The sequence below is a fragment of the Nycticebus coucang genome, chromosome 7 (genome assembly GCF_027406575.1).
Source record: "Nycticebus coucang isolate mNycCou1 chromosome 7, mNycCou1.pri, whole genome shotgun sequence".
NCBI classification, from domain to species: domain Eukaryota; kingdom Metazoa; phylum Chordata; class Mammalia; order Primates; family Lorisidae; genus Nycticebus; species Nycticebus coucang.
The window spans coordinates 99,058,915-99,079,518 of record NC_069786.1 but is presented as its reverse complement, the minus strand read 5'-3'; the positions used below and the strand labels follow the sequence as shown (position 1 = coordinate 99,079,518).

Sequence of the window (20,604 nt, the reverse complement as noted above, 5' to 3'; positions counted from 1 at the left end):
AAAATTAAGCTAAAATAACATGTTACTGTCTCAGGAATAGATACATACAAAAATGTAAAGAAGAATTATTTAATAAATGGTAAAACAAAGTATTGGATAGCTTAGTATATTAGCAGTTTTGGAGGGAAGGTGAAATAGCAAATTAGAGATGCTTTGGGATTTAAATATAGAGATTTGAAGATAGAAGGAAAGATAGGCACATCAAAATGAGAAAAAAAAACCCAGAATTTAATGGCAAGTTTCTGGCTTGGGTTAACTTCTCTAACTTTTCAAGTAAAATACCATCAGCCTGCCTCCCTCCCTTTCTTCTTCCTTCCTTCCGAAAACGAGAAGGATGAGGAGGGAGAGGGAGGAAGAGAAGGAACACAACTTTTCTTAACAAACTGAAAAGGGGCAGAAACTGTGAAAAATATTGTCCAGAAATGACTACTAGTATTTATGTTAGAATATCTCTAAACAAATCACCAAGGAAGAAACTGAATTGCATGAAGAAAAAAATGCTCAACCTCACTGAAACCTCAGATTAAACAAGATGCCATTTCATGCCTGCTAAACTAGCAAAAATATTTTAAAATTATACCCAGTGCTGGCAGGATAATGGTGAAATCATTATTATTTCCATATTACTGATACTGGAATAAGTAGCCATCACCCTTTTAGAGAGCTATTGTTACTAACATAGATATAGACAATACCAAAAATGTTTGTGGAGGCTGGGTATGGGGGCTCACACCTGCAATCCCAGCATTTGGGGAAGCTGAGGAAGGAGGATCACTAGAGGTAAGGAGTTTGAGACCAACACAGCAAGACCTTGTCATTACAGAAAATTTAAAAACTAGTGCCCCCCCCCACAACAAAAACCAACGACTAGCCAGGCGTAAGTGGATCCCTAGAAAATTCTGACTCAGTAAGTCTGCAGTGATGCTTAATGTTTATTATGTTTATTAACACAGAAATATACTAGGTGGTTCTGATTATAGTTCTGATGTACCTTTTAACAGTCAGGATACTCTACATGCCCTACTCTACAATCAGTAGTGGCAAATTATGGTATTTCTACTTGATGAAGAATAATACCATTCAGCTTGTAAAAAGATTTTTTATTTGGAAAATGAAAAAAAGTTTATACTAATTATGACAAGGCAAAAAAGCATAGCCATTGGATAGAGGAACTAGAAGGGAACAGAAAAAGTCAAAACAACTAAATTTGTTGGGCCATCCACTGAATTTATTAATAAGGATTTTTTTTTCTTTAACTGTATCTGTTGTTCTGTTTGTGTAACTTCTTTAAAAGCAAATTTAAAACTGTTTTGAACGTTTTTCCAGGCATGTTACTACCAGATCCAGCGTGAGAAGCTTAACTAGACTACCTAACAGCTTGAAGACGGAATTATCTACTACAGAGTCACAGCACCATCTGGAGTCTTCTGTAGTAGCAAAAGGGTGTTGAAATTGGAAAGGACTTTATGTTATTTTGGTTGTTATTTCTGACCCTTACTAATAATGAGATCTCTGAGCCCAGAGAAAAAGACTGTAGAGTTTAAAGGGAGAATTGAAAAGGAGGTAGAAATCAGATTAGACTAGCCCTTGGCCTGTGTTAAATTCCAAAAATATCATTCATCTACTATTTGGAAAAAGAAGAGATCTCTTCCTACAGTGAAGGGTATGTCACCTATGTGAAGTTGTAAGAAAATTCCCAGTCTAGCTTCTTACATTAAAGAAGTTGATGAATATTTTTGAGTTCTGATTTGCCTGAATCCATCTGCAGTTACCCAGATCCCTTTGCAAGAACTAGATTGTACTTGAAACTATAGTGGGCCACACTCTGCCTTCCTAAATCCCTTCCAATCATGTGTGTATCATGCTTTTTTGCCGAAAGAGGAACTTTTAAACTACAGTTTTAACTTTTTCTAAGCTTTTCCATGATGGGAGAGGTTTTATGCAGTGACTACCACATCCTGCCCCTGCCACCACCTCAAACATGGAACACATCTAAATAGGAGTTTTCTGTCTCCTAATTAAGAAGACCATAGGAATTTTGGTTTTGGTTTTCTCACTAAGCTACACTGGAATACAAAACACTGACTCTGAGCTGCTGTGGAACCTCATTTGTCCCTGTGCAAACGCTGTCTTCTGTGGCCTGTGAATGAGAGCCCGAGGAGCTTTGCATGCAAGCTGTATTTTGGAGCAGGATGAAAGATTGGGAAATGTGGAAGCAAAGAACTGCATCGATCAATCTGGTGTAGTGGTTTCTTCCCTATACCTCGCACTCAACTCACAGAGAACAAAAAGGGAAATAAGCTTTGGCTTTTTCCATCTCAAAAGTATTATAGCACCTCAACATTTTAGTGTTTTGCTTTTTGCTTTTTTAAAACTGTCCCATTATAAGTTGTTGGTTTATACTGTATAAGTAGCACTAGTAGCTGTTTTGAATAATATAGGTGCTCTTCCTCATCTCATCCCCTGCACACCATGGTGAGCATATGGAGTGTCCCTATTTATGTTAAGTGACTCAGCAAATGTTAAAATACTTTTGAAAAAGGATCATGGTTTCTGCTGTACTTTATAATCAAGACAAGTGTTTATTAAAATACTGTTTTGGAATGTTGGCTGTGATGTAACAGCAATTTTCATAATAAAAGGCATCGGTCTTTATGAGGTGGTTTTATGATTGCAGCAGAAATGGACAGAGCAGTCTAAAAAATTAAAGGAAACCCAAGTTTAGTATTTCTTTTGCCTACATTGTTCCCATGTCTCTTTGTATTGGCTTTAGAGGTCCCTCTGGATTTTAGAGATTTCTCACTTTAAAATAAACAAACTGGGTCCAGGCATAGTGGCTTACCTAGCCCTATAATCCTAGCCCTCTGGGAAGCTGAGACAGGTGAATAGCCTGAACTCACAGGTTCAAGACCAGCCTGAGCATGAGCGAGACCCTGTCTCTAAAAATAGCTGGGCATCGTGGCAAGCACCTATAGTCCCAGCTACTTGGGTGGCTGAGGCAAGAGAATCACTTGAACCCAAGAGTCTGAGGTTACTGTGAGCTATGATGCCAGGGCACTCTACTGAGGGTGACAAAGCGAGACTCTGTCTCAAAAAAATAAACTGTAATCACAGCTGTAATCCTAGCACTCTGAAAGGCTAAGGCAGATGGATTGCTTGAGTTTAGGAATTCACAACCAGCCTGAAAAAGAACAAGACCCTATTTCTACCAAAAATAGAAAAACTGAGGCAGAGGATTATTTGAAGCCAGGGGTTTGAGGTTGCTGTGAGCTGTGACACCACAGCACTCTACCCAGGGCAACGGAGTGAGACTCTGTCTCAAAAAAAAAAAAAAGTAAGACTACAGCCCTCCTAAAAATAGAAAAACTAGCTGGGTAAGTTTTGGAAGGCTCCCATAGTCTCAGCTACTCGGAGGCTAAAGCTAGAGGATCACTTGAGCCTAGGAGTTTGAGGTTGCTGTGAGCTATGATGATGCCGCAGCACTCTACCCAGACAGAGTGAGACTGTCTCCAAAAACAAAAGTACTGTCTTTTGTTGTGTGGTATCTGTTATCCTGAAATAATAAAAAAGATACTAGTGTTTTTTGGTGGTAACTATGTGCTGACATCTTGAGAAAAAAATGCTGGAATGAAAATGATATAAATTAGACTTTTCAGTGCAAGCAATACTTTAAGAAGATTTGTGTTGGGAAAAGCTTGTGAGTAATTTAGTGGTTAGACTGGGTTAGGTGTCTGTGGATTAAGTCAAAGAGGATGTGCAGAGATTTTATCTGGAACAGTGAGGTGACTTTGGCTCCTAACAGCCTACTTGTGCTTTCTACTAAAGTTTTTGTCTGGATCGGAGCAGCACTGCGTGTTCACACTCTTACAGGTAAGAGACCCTGCCAAATAATCCTGCCTTTCCAGAAGATATTGCTTATGACCATCTCTTAGTTCTTAGGGGTTTTTTTTTGTTTGTTTTGTTTGTTTGGTTGGTTGATTGGTTGGTTGGGTTTTTTTTGTTGTTGTTGTTGCAGTTTTTTTTGGCCGGGGCCAAAAAAATGACGTTTGACCCCACCACCTCCAGTATATGGGGCCAGCGCCCTACTCCTTGAGCCACAGGTGCCACCCTAGTTCTTAGTTCTTAAAGATATAATTCTGAGTAATTCAAATTCTTTAGTTTCATTGCAACTCAAATTATATGGATAATTTTATTTCAAAAGGGCAGGTTTTTCTTTGAATGAGTTATCATGAAGATGAGTAAAATCAAGCATTTGTCCTAGAACTAATAAACGGCATTTTGGCCCACAGGAAGCCAGCCATTTTTATGAGCCATGGCTTATGATTACGTTTTCAAGTGCTTTTTCAGAGTTTGTTTAGTAAAAAGTATTTTGAAAAGCAAGCGTAATAGGAGTAGGGGAGTCTTGACTTTTAATAATAATCTAAAGTTTGTTAGGAAAGGGGGTTAAAGTCGTAGTAACCAGTCCATAGTAAATTTGTGACAGAAACCTGAGGATAATCTGGCAAGCAGTTTTTTAAATTCACCTACCTAAGTTGTAGAGATGAAATATCTATATTTTTGCCTTTATGGCTGAGAAATCTTTGGTCAAAATGAGCCTTTTTGAATATATGAATTAGTTACTCAGGTCACTTCAACATTGGCTGTAGATTTATTAGAGGTTATTTTAATAATTAAGTTCACTATAAAAACCACCATCTGTCTGTGAAGCACAGTCTATCAAGCTCCCTTACAGTAGTTTCATCTCAGAATCGACAGTCTCTAGTGCTGCCGTCTGCTGAACTGGAAGGCCTCGTTCAGCCCAGTGCCATTTGGGCATTAAACATGGAAGAAATTGGTCCATCTTATGATGTGCAAACAACAGCTTGTTTGTTCTGCTTCACTAAGGACGTGAATTGTGGGATGCCCAAGCGTATCAGATTTTGACAGATTTTTGTCTGGTGGGCACTCCCTGTCCTTTTTTTTTTTTTTGAGACAGAGTCTCAAGCTGTCGTCCTGGGTAGAGTGCCATAGTGTCACAGCTCACAGCAACCTCAAACTCCTAGGCTTAAGCTATTCTCTTGCCTCAGCCTCCCAAGTAGCTGTGACTACAGGCGCCTGCCACAATGCCTGGCTATTTTCTGGTTGCAGTTGTCATTATTGTTTAGTAGGCCCAGGCCTGCTAGAACCCGCCAGCCTTGGTGTATGTGGCTGGCACCCTACTCAACTGAGCTATGGGCGCCAAGCCCCCCTTTCCCTTTTTAATTCCCTTCCTCTAGGGAGAAAGATGAGTTACATATACACCTGTTTTGCTAGATGATTCGTTATAGAAGCTCAAAAAGCAGAACACAGGAGAAGGCATGGTTTAACCTGACTCCCTTACACTAGGCAAGGCAGATAGCGGTAGGCATGGCAAAAACTTAATGATGTTGACTTTTGGTAGAATTGAGCAAAGTACTTCAGTGGGACTAGAAAACTCTATGTATGGGAAAGTTGTTGAAAATTCTGGCAGCTTTCTGTGTTGCTCTTCACATTGCCTTAGAATTTAGAGACAATAATGATTTTTTTTCTTTTAGAAACCCTTCATCCAGGGGTCCTCAAACTGTGGCCGGTGGGCCACATGAGGCGGTATGATTGTATTTGTTCCCATTTTGTTTTCTTACTTCAAAATAAGATATGTGTAGTGTGCATAGGAATTTCTTCATCGTTTTCTTTTTTTAAACTATAGTCCGGCCCTCCAACGATCTGAGGGACAGTGAACTGGCCCCCTGTTTAAAAAGTTTGAGGACCCCTGAGTGGTTCTGAACCCTGTGAAATTCAATATCCCAATCTTTAATAACTAATTTGAAATTTTTCATTAAAAATCCTAATTTGCTGGGTGCAATGGCTCACACCTGTAATCCTAGCACTCTGGGAGTTCAAGGCTGGTGGATTGCTTAAGATCTTGAGTTCAAGACCAGCCTGAGCAAGAGTGAGACCCCCATCTTTACTAAAAATAAAAAACTGAGTCAAGAGGATCACTTGAGACCAAGAGTTTGAGGTTGCTGTGAGCTCTGAAGCCACAGCACTTGATCAAGGGTGACAAAATGAGACTTTCTCAAAAAAAAAAAAAAAACCTCTAATTTATTCTTTATTATTCCACTATGACAAATGTTGTTAGTGCCCTTACCCATATTTTGGTCCTTGCCATTTTGGTGGTCTCTGGGCCTGCTTCCAACTACCAGCACCTACACTTCCCATCTGAGGGTATACATGTGGCAGACTGGAAGAGCCAGAAGTAATGCTTTCTGGGAACAGCTCTCAACCCATACTCGACAACACTGGTGCCTAGATACCCCCATTATTCCATGTTCCCCATGGGATTGAGCTCTAGTTGCCCTTAGTGGTTACTTGTTTAATGACACACCTTTTTTTTTTTTTGAGACAGAGTCTCACTCTGTTGCCCTGGGTAGAGTGCTCACATCATAGCTCACAGTAACCTCCAACTCCTGGGTTTAAGCAATCCTCTTGCTTCAGCCTTCCAAGTACCTGGGACTATAAGCACTTGCCACAACGTCTAGCTAATTTTTCCTATTTTTAGTAGAAATCAGGAGGGTGTATGTGTGTGTATGTGTGTCTGTCTGTCTGTCTCACTCTTGCTCAGACTGGTCTCAAACTCCTGAGACCAAGGCATCCACCTGCCTTGGCCTCCAGAGTGTTAGGACTACAGGCATGAGCCACCCACCTATTACTGACTTTTCCCCTCACCTGCCTCAATCCTCTTGTCTCCTGGCATTTCCTGGGATCACTTTCCCAATAGGTTACTTGTCCTAGAGTCCTTGCTCTGTGTCTGATCCTAGAGGAACCCAAACCAAGACACTTAGTCATCACTAATCCTTTAGTAATGACAAAAAGGACAAATTAAAGAAATGTAGTTGATTATACTGTATAATTCAGTATGTAAATATGGAACATCACTACACCAAAAGATAGAATGAACAAACACATGTGTGAACCTATACAAAAATCTACCCAAGAAGCAGCAGCTTTGAATGCAGGTACAGATGCAGCCTGATCCTGGTGTGCCGTAGTGATCCCCTAAATACCAATGCAGGCCAGCCGCAGTGGCTCACGCCTGTAATCTCAGCACTCTAGGAGGCTGAGGTGGGCAGAGTTTGAGACCAGCCTGAGCAAAAGCCAGACCTTATCTCTAAAAATAGCAGGGTGCCTGTAATCCCAGCTATTCAGGAGGCTGAGGCAAGAGAATTGTTTGAGCCCAGGAGTCTGAGCTTTGCTGTGAGCTACACCACCACAGTGCTCTATCAAGGCAAAATGAGACTCTGTCTCAAAAAAATAAATAAAATAAAAATAAAAAATAAGTAAATACCACAAGCAGCATTACCATTAATGACATGATTTTCTAAAGTGAACAACTTGATAAAATGTAAAGCAAAACAAAGTAAATTTATATCTCAGTCATGGTGGTAGCATTTGATCGGATTTATTGTATATTAAGTGTATGCAAAAATGTTTTGTGTTTTTATGTAAAGAAAAGATGGGTTCTAGGTTCAGATGATTGTACATGTTTTTCAGGGAAATGAAAATTCAGCGGGACATCTGAAGTTACATAGGGCATATGGTGATCCTCACTGGGTAGGTAGTACAACTTCTGGGAAACTGCCTTAAAGAGCAGTGGATATGTTCCCTGGTTTTCTTAATCCCTTCCCCCATGACTGAAATGTAGAAGTGATGGCTGCAGTTCCATGACTATCTTGAGCAGGTAGATGAGAACCACACCACACCCCAGGGGAACCGTGAGCTGACAGGAGCCTGTTCCCTGATGACACCCTGGAGAAAGGCTGCCCTACCAGCCCCGCATTGCCTCTGCCTCTGAACTTTCACGACAGAAAAATAGGAACTTCTACTCTAAATCATTGCTATTCTAGGTTTCTAGTTCTTCAAACTAAACCTACCTAAAGCAATATAGAAAATAAAGATGGGGGCGGCGCCTGTGGCTCAGTGAGTAGGGCGCCGGCCCCATATGCCGAGGGTGGTGGGTTCAAACCCAGCCCCGGCCAAAACGGCAACAAAAAATAGCCGGGCGTTGTGGCGGGCGCCTGTAGTCCCAGCTGCTCGGGAGGCTGAGGCAAGAGAATCGCTTAAGCCCAGGAGTTAGAGGTTGCTGCGAGCCGTGTGACGCCACGGCACTCTACCCAAGGGTGGTACAGTGAGACTCTGTCTCTACAAAAAAGAAAAAAAGAAAATAAAGATGGAAACAGGCATTTCAAATTAGTTGTTAAAGACTGGTATTGAATCTGGCAGGGTTAAGAGCAATTGTCTAGAATCTAGACACCCTGTAGGGTTGAGCCAAGAAAATGATTTTGAAAAAAAAAACAGATTGTTTTTATGTTGTCTCTGAATCCTAAGAGAATGCCTCGCTAAAAACACATAACCCTTGCGGTTGTGTTCGGCTAGTTCTTCTAATGAACTCTAAGGTGGAAGAAGAGGGAACCAGGCTCCCGGAGAGTCAGGCCAGGGAAGACTCTTCTGAGCTCTGATGAACAAAAAGGTGGAAAATGAATCAATATAGTGTTATTTGTCACTTGTTCAAACTAGAGGAGGCTGAGGGAGTGTTTTATGAAGTGTAGTTTCCTCTTTCACAGCTGGTGATGGTTAATGTAAAGAGTAAGCCCCACAGGGAAGACTGTTTATTTGACGTGTATGGCCGCATGCAGCACAGGGCCTGGCTTGCTCAGTAAATGCTGTTGAAAATATGTTCCAATGTTGCAGCAACTGTGAGCCCAGTGTAACTGAGTGAGCTGTGTGCTGTTTATCGATCTGTTTCCTAGCCCTGAAATCCTTTTGGAAACTGAGCAGGGAGAATGATACAGTCAGACAAAGGAGCAGATCCACCAGACAAGGACATGGACCTTTCTACCACGACCAACCCAGAGAATGGTAGGTATTGCCAGCGTTCCTGTTTTAGACCAGAAAGTCCTTATGATATCACTTTAAACATGTGGGAAAACAAATAGGCAGAAATTCTAATAGATTTATTCTGATTCCTACAAGGAATCTATGCACTTTGGGTTGCACTACAACTACTCGTGATAAGTTTTAACAACAAATTTTAAGGCAGGAAGGAAAGAAATTGACACGGTGGATTCAGTACAATGTTTTCCTTTATCCTACAATGTTTTATGTAAAATTGTTTACATTCAAAATATCACTATATGGGTCAGAAAGTCAAAAGGAATAAAAAAACCCCAAATATTGCTATAATATTATAAAAACATTGTTGAAAAAACCAACCCTTCACTAAAATCTGTTTAGTCTCTTAAATCAGGAGAATACTATGATTTGTATTAAAAACCTAGGGGGAATGCCGGGCATGGTGGCTCATGCCTGTAATCCCAGCACTCTGGGAGGCCAAGGCAGGTTGGAGAGGTTTGAGATCAGACTGAACAAGAGGAGACCCTGTCTTCAAAAATAGCCGTCCATTGTGGCAGGCACCTGTAGTCCCAGCTACTCAGGAGGCTGAGGCAAGAGTATTGTTTTGAGCCCGAGAGTTTGAGGTTGCTGTGAGCTATGATGCCAGGGCACACTACCAGGGTGACAAAGTGAGACTCTGTCTAACACACACACACACACAAAAACCTATTGGGAATAAGAATTTTTCAATAGCACTTTCAGTAAGGATTCTCAGAAAAAGGTTAAGAACAAATGACTATGTTTGAGTTAGAGAAAGAAGAACCATACATTTGGATGATTTTGAGATAAGCCACAGGCTGGTAAGATGGAGGAGGGGAAAGCAATCATGTTACTCTCATGATCTTACATCTGTGTTTTATGATCTATTATTTCATGGGATATTAACAACCCTATAAGAAAATTAGCACATTCTCATTTTGCCACAAGAAAACTGGTTTCAGATAGTTACATGACTTTCTTAAGTTCACATAGCAAGTGATGGGACAGGACTTGAAGCCAAGGTCTTTTGGCTGCAAACCCAGTGTCATTTTCATTCCTAATGAGACGAGATGACGTGTCCCAGCTGTCTGAATTGCCTTTCACATTTTCAGCTGCCTTCCTTTCCACTCCATGTGCCACCGTCTCTCTGTTCACTCCCTTTCCTAGGCCTCTCCCAAATCCTGAGGCTTGTGCTACAAGAATTGAGTCTGTTCTACAGCCGAGATGTGAACGGAGTGTGTCTCTTATATGACCTCCTCCATTCCCCGTGGCTGCAGGCTCTGCTAAAGGTAAGCACGCCATTGCTTGGAAGTCTGCGCTTACTGCAGTGGGCAGAAAACTATTGTCTTAATCTATCCAGGCTATTACAACAAAATGCCCAGTTTATAAACAACAGAAATTTATTTCTCACAGTTCTGGTTGCTGCGAAGTCCACGATCAAGTTGCCAGTGGATTCAGTGTCCAGTGAGGGCTCCCTCTCGGGTTCGTAGTTGGCACCTTCATAGGGGCTAGCTAGCTTGCTGGCTAAAATGGCCTGATTCCAGCTTGGTGCCTGTGGCTCAAACAGTTAAGGCGCCAGCCACATACACCTGAGCTGGCAGGTTTGAATCCAGCCCAGGCCTGCCAAACAACAATGATGGCTGCAACCAAAAAAATAGCCAGGTGTTATGGCGGGTGCCTGGGAGCTACTTCGGAGGTGGAGACAGGAGAATGGCTTGAGCCCAGGAGTTGGAGGTTGCTATGAGCTATGATGCTACGGCACTCTACCCAGGGTGACAGCTTGAGGCTTTGTCTCAAAAAAAAAAAAAAAAAAAAAGGTTCTACCTCCTAATACCATCTCTTTGGAGGTGAGGAGTTTAACCTATGAATTTTAGGAGTACACAAACGTTGAGACCGTAGCAACTACTTACTCAGTGGTGTCACTCGTCAATTGGTAGGAAGTTTCAACTTGGAAAAAGATTTCATAGAAGGCAATCCTCAGAGAAGAGCTACACAAACTTCTTAGCTTATGAAAGAATTAACTTCAGTGGAAAAAAAATATGGTGGCTCCTTTCTTTTCTCCCCTCAACTCTTCTTCTTGCAGAGACCCCCTAGGTTCACAAAACAGCCACCACAATGGCCATCAGCAACACCATATCAGTCACCTTTGTCCTTAGGCTAGCATGATGGCTCATGCCTGTAATCCTAACACTCTGGGAGGCCAAGATGGGTGGATGCCTTGAGCCTGGTCTCAGGAGTTCGAGACCAGCCTGAGCAAGTGTGAGTGAGACTCAGGCTCTACTAAAAATAGAAAAACTAGCCAGGCATCATGGCAGGTACCTGTAGTCCCAGCTACTCAGAAGGCTAAGGCAAGAGGATCACTTGAGCCCAGGAGTTTGAGTTTGCTGTGAGCTATGATGATGCCATGAGACTCTACCCAGGGCAACAGAGTGAGATTCTGTTTCAAAAACCAAACCAAACCAAAACAAAACACAATCCTTTGTCCTTGAAGCCAGCTCTGGACAAATAAAAATGCTTTAAAAATTGTTACTATTTGTTTGTTAAAATCAGAAAGGGAGCTATCTATAGTTCTATTTAGTTACCTTGAAATTTTTCTTACTCTAGGGTGGCACCTGTAGCTCAGTGGGTAGGGCACTGGCCACATACACTGAGGCTGGGAGGTTCGAACCTGGCCCAGGCCAGCTAATACAACAATGACAACTGCAGTAACAACAACAAACAATAGCTGGGTGTTGTGGCGGTCGCATGTAGTCCCAGCTACTTGGGAGGCTGAGGCAAGAGAATTGCTTGAGCCCAAGAGTTTGAGGTTGCAGTGCACTGTGACGCCACGGTATTCTACCCAGGGTGACAGCTTGAGACTCTATCTCAAAAAAAAAAAAAAATTTTCTTACTATAAGGTTTCTTTTTTAGGCTCAGCGCCTGTAGCTCAAGCGGCTAGCGCACCAGCCACATACACCAGAGCTGGTAGGTTCGAATCCAGCCCAGGCCCGCCAAACAACAATGACAACTACAACCAAAAAATAGCCGGGTGTTGTGGTGGGCACCTGTAGTCCCAGCTCCTTGGGAGGCTGAGGCAAGAGAATCACTTAAGCCCAAGAGTTGGAAGTTGCTGTGAGCTGTGATGCCATGGCACTCTATCCAAGGTGACAGCTTGAGATTCTGTCTCAAAAAAAAAAAAAAAAAGATTCTTTTTTAATTTGGCTAAAGTTTATGCAGTCTGAAATAACACTTATGAGATCATAGATAATGGATGCTAATACTATAATTTTGTTGTTCTGAATAAATATTAAGAAAAATCTTTCTGAAGTTATTTTTTGAGATGTGGGTATTTTCTTCACTTAAATGTGAAATGTGGTGGACCATTCTTAAGATGCATGTTAACATATCCTTTGAAGTCAACGTGGCAGGATCTTTAACATGAACAAAGAAGTGCTGCTCACATCACCTCTTTTAAAACAATCAGATTTCTGGCGGCACCTGTGGCTCAGTCGGTGGGGCGCCGGCCCCATATGCCGAGGGTGGCGGGTTCAAACCTGGCCCCGGCTGAACTGCAACCAAAAAATAGCTGGGGGTTGTGGCGGGCGCCTGTGGTCCCAGCTACTCGGGAGGCTGAGGCAAGAGAATCGCTTAAGCCCAGGAGTTGGAGGTTGCTGTGAGCCGTGTGACGCCACGGCACTCTACTGAGGGCCATAAAGTGAGACTCTGTCTCTACAAAAAAAAAAAAAAAAAATCAGATTTCTATTAGGCAGTTTACCCTTAGGATTAGCTAAGACAGTTTTAATTGCATTGTGGGCATTACCCTTGACCACCACTTGTAGGCTGTTGGTGCTTTGCACGCCCTCATCATTCACTTAGCCTTCATCACTTCCAAGTGAACCTGAGCACTGGCCCAGAGGTAGAATAGGGAAGCAGTGTCTTCATAGATCTGGGTAGAAAAGGCTGGGCTGAGCTGGTCCCTGGCGCCTTATTTTTGTAAGAGAAACTTGGGTCCTAAAATAAGATTAAGGAATGGTGGTCGGCAGGCTTTGGAGTACGCAACCCAACCCTAGATCATCGTATAGAAATAAATTCCTCAGGGATAGCAGAGACAAAGTTGGAATTTTTATAAATGAATTTGTACTGGAGAATTAAAAAAGGAGTGGGAAACAACTCAGGGAGCAGAGCAGAGTACAGATAAACATATGTAATGTGCCCGGCCTCTTAACTCAGTAACCTTTGCTGGACCCTGACCTCTGAGTTCCTGCCCTGTGCAGCACCAAGGTCCTCTCAGCACTGTGGTCCCAACAAGCCTGTCTCTTGAGAAAAACCTCAGTATATCATCCACATGTCCCTATTGGTCTCATCCCTGGAAATCCTACCCTTACTCAGTTTATAAAAGCAAAAGTTTAAATCTCTTTTTTATCATTGAAGTTGCTTTGGGAAGATCAGTTTCCCAGTGGCAGCCAATAATTAAGCCTTTGAAGCACTGATGCCACCAAACTCAAGTTTACTGCTTTTTGGCAACTAGAGGTACACACTGTTAAAGACCAGCACCGTTGTGCTATTCAGTTATTGGTGCAGTTGCCAAGGCTATTTCTCCTCTACGAGAGCCTTAAATCCAAAATGTTATAGTCATGTATTATCAATATCAGTTCTCCCATCCTCACCCCTTCTGCAGGTTTATGACTGCCTCCAGGAATTTAAAGAAAAGAAGCTAGTTCCTACCACCCACCATGCCCAGGCATTATCCTCTGAGGTAAGAAGACTTTACCCCGTGGAAGAGCAGAGCTATTTAGCACCTGCAATGCTAGTTTGATTGAATTGAAGGCTCTCATGGAAAAAAAATTTTTTTAATTATGTTTTTATTAAGTCTTTTGTACATAGATCGTAAATATATTTATGCCATTTTCAATGTGTTAATTATTTGTACAAATTGGAGTGCTTCCCTCATACTAATCAACATAGCTTTCATCTCATTTACCCAATTATAGCATTAGGACATTTGTGTTCTACACATGATAAATCCAACTTGTACTTGCAATGTGCTCCATAGGTGTTGTCCCCTACTACCCTCCCATCCCCTCCCCTCTACTCCCCTACTACATCCTAGGCTAAAGTTGTGTTTCATTTTTCATATGCAAGTGTGAGTGATAAAATTTGATTGATGATTATGTATCTAATAAGTGTTTTTAAATTGAACTTTAATATAAGGAAGAAAATTGGCCATCTACCTCCCCAAATTAAAACAAAAATCTCCACATTTTTAGCCAGAATGTATCTCTCTTTTTTTCCTAAACCTTGGGCTCAATTGACCTACATAAACAGGGTAATGTGGAAACTATTTTCAAATTGCTATCTCCAATCTTGACTCTTCCCCTTAATTCCAGTCTCAAATATCCTGCTGCCTCATCCCCATCTTATGTGGATGTTGAATGCGCTCATCAAATTAACGTGCCCAATCCTGATCTTCTCCCCCACCCCAACCCACCCCAACCCACCCCACTGCTCTTGCAGCCTTGTCTATTCAGGAATGGCACCTCTGTTCTTTCAGTGCTCATTCTACAATCTGTGGGGTCATCTTTGATTCTCTTTCTTTCATACCTCACACTCAATGTGATAGGAAATCCTGTCAGCAATATTTAAAAAATATATCCAGAATCTCACCTACCCGATTACACTATAGCCTCCTACCTGGTCTCCTGCTTCTATTCTTGCTCCTTGTGGTTGTTTCCAACACAGAAGCTAAAGAGATCTTTAAAAGCAAGGCAAGTCATGTCACTTGTCTGCTCAGACCTTCCTGTTGACTTCTCATTTCAGAGTAAACAGCAAAGGTCTTCCTTAGCGGACCGTAATTGGCCACCATTGCCTCTTTGACTTCACAGTCAATGCTTTCCCTGTTCGCTCTGCTCTAGCCGTACTGGCCCTTTGTGGAGGTTTACATTTATCAGATGTGCTCCTGCTGCAGGCCCTTTGCACTTTCTCTTCCCTGTGTCAGGAATGCTCTTGCCTATGTAGCCACATGATGTGCTCTCTCATGTCCTTCCAGTCTTCATTCAAATGTCACCTTCTCAGTGAGACAGTCCCAGATCACTTGCCTAAACTTGGATCCCCTTGAAAGAAAGCATATATTTGAATGTCAAACTACAGGTAAGCTCCTTCAGCCAATCTGCATCTACATGTTAATGTTCACCTCCCAGCCACCTTTAGGGAGGTTTATTTTTCTTTTTAACTCTTTTCTCTATCAAACAAATCTATTTTACTTAACTATGTAAAGTCCATTGCACATAGGGGATAAGGGGGATTTTTGTCTGCCTGATCACTGCTGGGTTTGCATCACCTAAAACAGTGCCCATGTCCAGTGCCCAGCACATGGTAGGAGTTCAACAAACATTTGTTGATAGGATGAATAAATGCAATTCATTTTACCATATTAAAAGAAATATAGTTACTAAGTTCAATGTAAGCATTTTACATTGTATATCAAAGCAGTGCCCTGAACCCCATAAATGCATCAATGTACAAAGTTATAACTTACTAAAAAATTTTTTTAAATAAAGAAAAAATAAAAGAAATATAAAAAAAGAAAGAAAAATTTCTACCCTCAATTCCAATAATCAACAACTCAAATTGTTCTCAGGTGACCACTGGAAAACACATATAGAGTATTTTATTCAGTTATAATTCTAGTGAATAGAGGTAAAAACTTTATATACTATTTTCATCTCACTGTATGATGACTAATGATGCTCAGTTGCTAAAGATTCATGGGACTGGTTAAAGTCTTGAGAGGTCTTATGTCCTCTGAAAGCAGGTCTATACCCAAGCCACAGCAGAGTTTAAAGGATCAGAATTTATTCTGTTGAGTACATTTTTATTAAGACAAACATTAAAATTGCTAATCAAGTAATACACCCTGAAACAGAAATTATTTCCATTTCCTATTGAAGAGCATCCCATGGGATTAAGCTACCTGAGTTCCCCAGGTACTAGAGAAATTCAGATAGCTTAATAAACCTGTAAAGCACTGACATTAGCAAATAGCTATTTTAGAGCCACTAGAGGGAAAGTGCCTTGGTACATACTTACTTAGTTCTTCCTCCAAGGCCAAGTGCCAGGACTGGGGAATTGGAGTGTAGACCTACCCCCAAATCTTGAATTCTACTTGCTGTAGTAAAGTTTAATGAATAAGGAAGATGTTAAGTTTAAAGATGAAAAAGAAATCTTTAGGGTGGCACCTGTAGCTCAGTGGGTAGGGTGCTAGCCACATACACCGAGGCTGGCAGGTTCAAACCCAGGCTGGGCCAGCTAAAACAACAATGACAACTGCAACAAGAAAAATAGGTGGGTGTTGTGGTGGGTGCCTATAGTCCCAGCTACTTGGGAGGCTGAGGCAGGAGAATTTCCTAAGCCCAAGAGTTTGAGGTTGCTGTGAGCTGTGACACCACAAGTGCTCTACCCAGGACAGCTTGAGATTGTCTCAAAAAAAAAAGAAACCTTCAATAATAATTTTTAAAGGTCAATGTCATGTTAGTATTTATGTTATTCAGCCTGGGTGAGGTTAACAAGGTGAAAAAGATGTTTCATAATATATTCTTTTCCATGAACCAGGTAGTAGAACTATTACATGAAACTCCTACATCCCCTGAGATCCAAGAGCTGAGACAAACCCTCCAGGCTCCACACTTGAAGGCAAGTGTTGCTAAAATAGAAAAGACACGCCCCTCTGGTACCTCATTTCTCATTCTAAACACCATCAAGTTTAAGATACTTTTGTAGGCCATGCTAACAGCCATTAGTCCATCCCTAAAGTACTGAGGGTCCTGGATGTTTAACCATCCAGGTTAGTGGAGACTAACCTGGTTAGTCAGTGCAGACTTTTTTCACATTATTAAAGGTGGGAAGAAAAATAAATGTGATGGAAAATGTGCACTCTGAATAGATGTTCTATTATCCTACATGGGTGATCAATAAACTGTTCTCAAAAATGTGGGACTAAGAAATGACTGAGTCAGTGATGTCAGTCAGGGAGCCAAGCCTGCCATATTTATGAGGAGGCATCCAGAACTTTCTGTGGTGTCCTGTTTAGCCCCCCCAAAGCCATTTTCATCTGAAATTCTGGGGGAGCAAATAGGGAAGTATCTAGTTATAGGGGAATAAAGAAAGAAAGAGAAAGAGAAAGGCGAGAAAGAAAGGAAAGGAAGGAAGAAAAGAAAAGAAAGAAAGAGACAAAGAGAGAAAGAAAGAGTGAGCGAAAGAGAGAAACTTCCTTTCCAATTTGGGAATTTCTCTTTTTAGATTTCTAATTAATTAATATGAGGGTGTATACACTTAGGTTACATTGTTTGCATTTATAACATCAAGTCTAAGATGTAGTTGTGCCCTTCTCCCAGGAAGTGTGCTGTATACCCACATACTGTTCCCACTGGGCAGGAACCCACCTACCCTCTTTTCTCTCCCCCCTTCTTGGATTTAATTGAGTTTTTCTCTCATGTGAGACTTTGTTGTTAATCTACAAATTTTAAATCAGTATTAAGTACATGCTTGTTTTTCTATTCTTGTGATACTTAGGCGAGTGTTCTCTAAATCTATCCAAGTTGTACAAAAAGGATAAGGATACAAACTCTCCATCATTTTTATGACTGAATAGTATTCCATGGTATACATATACCACAGTTTATTAATCCATTCATGTCCAATTTGGGAATATTTTAGCAATCTCAGGCAGGGCTGTAGAATGACAGCTTCCTCACCCCATGAAATGAAAAGTTAACAGAATGGGCTATTTGGAGAAATTCTTTGATCATACCTTAAAGCAGGGAACTACTTTTTCTCATTCTGTTCTACAGGGGCCCTTGTGTGTTCCTGACAAATTAAACCAGCAAGGTGTTTTGATTACTGCACCTCATTCTTCCTTAATTAGAGAAAATGTTACCAAAGTTATCTTATAGTTTAAACTCCATAGGAGCACCACATAGGCTTCCAGGAAATGAGAACAAGACAGAATAATAAATTTTAGCAGAAATGAAAGTATATTGTGTACTGTTTAACTTCTCTATGTTTTATTTCCTTATCTGTAAATTGGGGAAAATAAATGTACTTGCCTCATAGAATTATTGTGAAGGTTGAATTAATCCACGTAAAATGCTTACAACTGTTCCTGGCATGTACATGTTTGTTTTGGGGGTTGTGTGTCTTACACAGCGTTAGTCACCACACACTATAAGATTGTGTCCTGTGTGTGACATTTGTCCACCTTTTCCCTCCCTGTGTCCAGGCCTTGCTCAGTGCCCATGACACAGTAGCTCAGAAAGATTTTGAGCCCCTTCTCCCTCCACTGCCAGACAACATCCCTGAGAGCGAGGAAGCCATGAGGATTGTTTGTTTGGTGAAAAACCAACAGCCCCTGGTAAGGAAATTGTTTTATCTTTTCATTTAGAATCACACCAGGGTTAACTGTGAACTAAGTTATATCTCATGGTTACTTAGGCAATGGTCTTGTCTACAGTCTCGCATATAGGTAAACACTTGAAAAATTTGTGGAAAACTGAAATTAAAAGATTAAAAAATAAAAAATATAAACCTTATTTCTCATTCTAAACACCATCAAGTTCAAGATACTTTTGTAGGTTGTGCTAACAGCCATTAGTCCATCCCTAAACTACTGGGGATCCTGGATGTTTAACCATGTCAGTGTAGACTTTTTCACATTATTAACTGAGGAAGTATGCCTTTGAGGATTTTTTTAAGAGTAGGGAACAAAAGGAAGTCAAAAGGAGCCAAATCGGAACTGTAAGGTGGATGCCTAATGATTTCTCACAAAATGGTTTTTTTGTTTGAGAGGAATGAGTAACAGCATTTTCGTGGTGGAGATGAACTCTCTGGTGAAGATTTCTTAGGGATTTTCCTGCTACAGCTTTAACTAACTTTCTCAAAACACTCTTATCCTAAGCAGATGTTATCATTCTTTGGCCCCCCAGGAAGTCAAGAGGCAAAATGCTTTGAGTCTCAAAAAAAAAAAAATAAATAAACATTGCCATGACCTTTCCTTGTGTTTACTTTGACTGGACCACTCTGCCTCTTGGTAGCCATGCTGGTAAATCCATGTTTCCTTTCCTGGTACAACTCTTCAGAGAAATGCTTCAGCATCGTGATCCACTTGCTCAAAGTTTTCATTGAAAGCTCTGCGTTTGTCTGAAGCTTATTTGGGGACAATGGTTTTGGTACCCAGTGAGTGAACAGTTTGCTCAACATAAATTTTTCAGTCAGAAATATGTAAGCTGAACCAAACTAGATCCTGTTCAGACATGTTATAACAAGTTAGCATTAGTTTGTTTTGGTGCAAAAAAAATTTTGAAATCCATCCGCAGTTTTTTCCTAATACCCATTTTCCACAAACTTTTTGAAGTCCTCTCATATAGTGATAATAATGTATGTAAACTGTATGATTTTTGCCCATGATTTCAAACTTATTTCATGTCATAATGTTTTTACTTACAAAAGATTTCTGCTTAGCATTTTCCTTTTTGAAAGAAAGACAAGACTTAGAAGACTTACTTGTATGAGAAGCAAGATGCATATCTTTTGTTTTATCTGGCTCTCTGACATGTGCATTTATTTCACTCCATTCCAATGCAATTGCCTAAGTTTTTCTCCTCTATGAGAAAGTAAGGCATTAACTTTATATCCTAAGGATAGTTCTTTGATTAGGCTGTAATTGTGGGAGCTTTCTTTCTCTTTAGAAGGATCTGGGTTTTTGTTTTTTATGTCTATGTGGTTGGATTGAGAACTTAGAAGCCAAAGCTGCATGGCCTTTCCTTTTAATGCCATAATATGACAGACAGGCCTCAGTGCACTGTGTGGTCACCCTCTCTCTCCCTGGTTGGTATGAATATCCTCTGAAAAGCCAGAGCTACACTGAGTGAGAGAAGCCACCAGAAGAATGGTCGAGTGAGGTAAAAGAGGGATTTTTTTTTTTTTTTTTTTTTTGGAGACAGAATCTCACTTTCTCTCTCTCCATAGAGTGCTGTGGCATCCTAGCTCACAGCAACCTCAAACTCTTGGGTTTAAGTAGTTCTCTTGCCTCAGGCTCCTGAGTAGCTGGGCCTACAGGCACCCACCACAACCCCTGGCTATTTTTAGAGACAAGGTCTTGCTCTGGCTCAGGCTGGTCGTGAACCTGTGAGCTCAGGCAATCCACCCTCCTTGGCCTTCCAGACTGCTAGGATTATAGGTGTGACACAGCACACTTGGCCTGTAAAAAAGGAATCTCATTGTGTTCTCTCTTCAGGGAGCCACCATCAAGCGCCACGAGATGACAGGGGACATCCTGGTAGCCAGGGTCATCCATGGCGGGCTGGCCGAGAAGAGTGGTAAGCTGGAGTAGCAGGGGACAGTGTCACCAGAATAATAGGAAATGCTTGATTATTTAAACTTCTTTCCAGAGAAATCCCTTTTTCCTAACTTAGGTCAAGGCTTTGATAAGTTCTACTGCTTGGTTAAAGCAACAAAGAATATTCCAGAGAAATCTTTCTCCTCTTCCCATTATAGGCACCATGTTACTGACCTCTCAGTTTGCCTCCTCATGGTCTCATGCCATCTTATAAATGAGGAAACTAAAGCTCAATGAGGTTAAGTAACTAACTTGCTCAAGGTTACACAGTTTGGGTTAGAATTTTAGTCCAGGTCTGCTTGATTTTATAT

The 20,604-nt window shown here is 41.1% G+C and overlaps 2 protein-coding genes across 8 annotated transcripts in view; both read left to right on the top strand.

Moving 5' to 3' along the window:
* The window catches only part of ALS2 (alsin Rho guanine nucleotide exchange factor ALS2), an 86,187-nt gene extending 83,532 nt beyond the window's left edge, over positions 1–2,655 (top strand). For all 7 annotated transcript variants that reach the window (XM_053597517.1, XM_053597523.1, XM_053597521.1 and 4 more), the window contains one exon: positions 1,327–2,655. In XM_053597517.1, the coding sequence (XP_053453492.1) occupies positions 1,327–1,365 (39 nt within the window). In that variant the 3' untranslated portion in view covers positions 1,366–2,655. The remainder of the gene's footprint in view (positions 1–1,326) is intronic.
* A 6,094-nt stretch (positions 2,656–8,749) lies between these two features.
* The window catches only part of MPP4 (MAGUK p55 scaffold protein 4), a 48,434-nt gene continuing 36,579 nt past the window's right edge, over positions 8,750–20,604 (top strand). The window contains exons 1-6 of the mRNA XM_053597880.1: positions 8,750–8,913; positions 10,093–10,214; positions 13,583–13,660; positions 16,513–16,593; positions 18,179–18,310; positions 20,192–20,273. Coding sequence (XP_053453855.1) covers positions 8,838–8,913; positions 10,093–10,214; positions 13,583–13,660; positions 16,513–16,593; positions 18,179–18,310; positions 20,192–20,273 — 571 coding nt within the window. The 5' untranslated portion in view covers positions 8,750–8,837. The remainder of the gene's footprint in view (positions 8,914–10,092; positions 10,215–13,582; positions 13,661–16,512; positions 16,594–18,178; positions 18,311–20,191; positions 20,274–20,604) is intronic.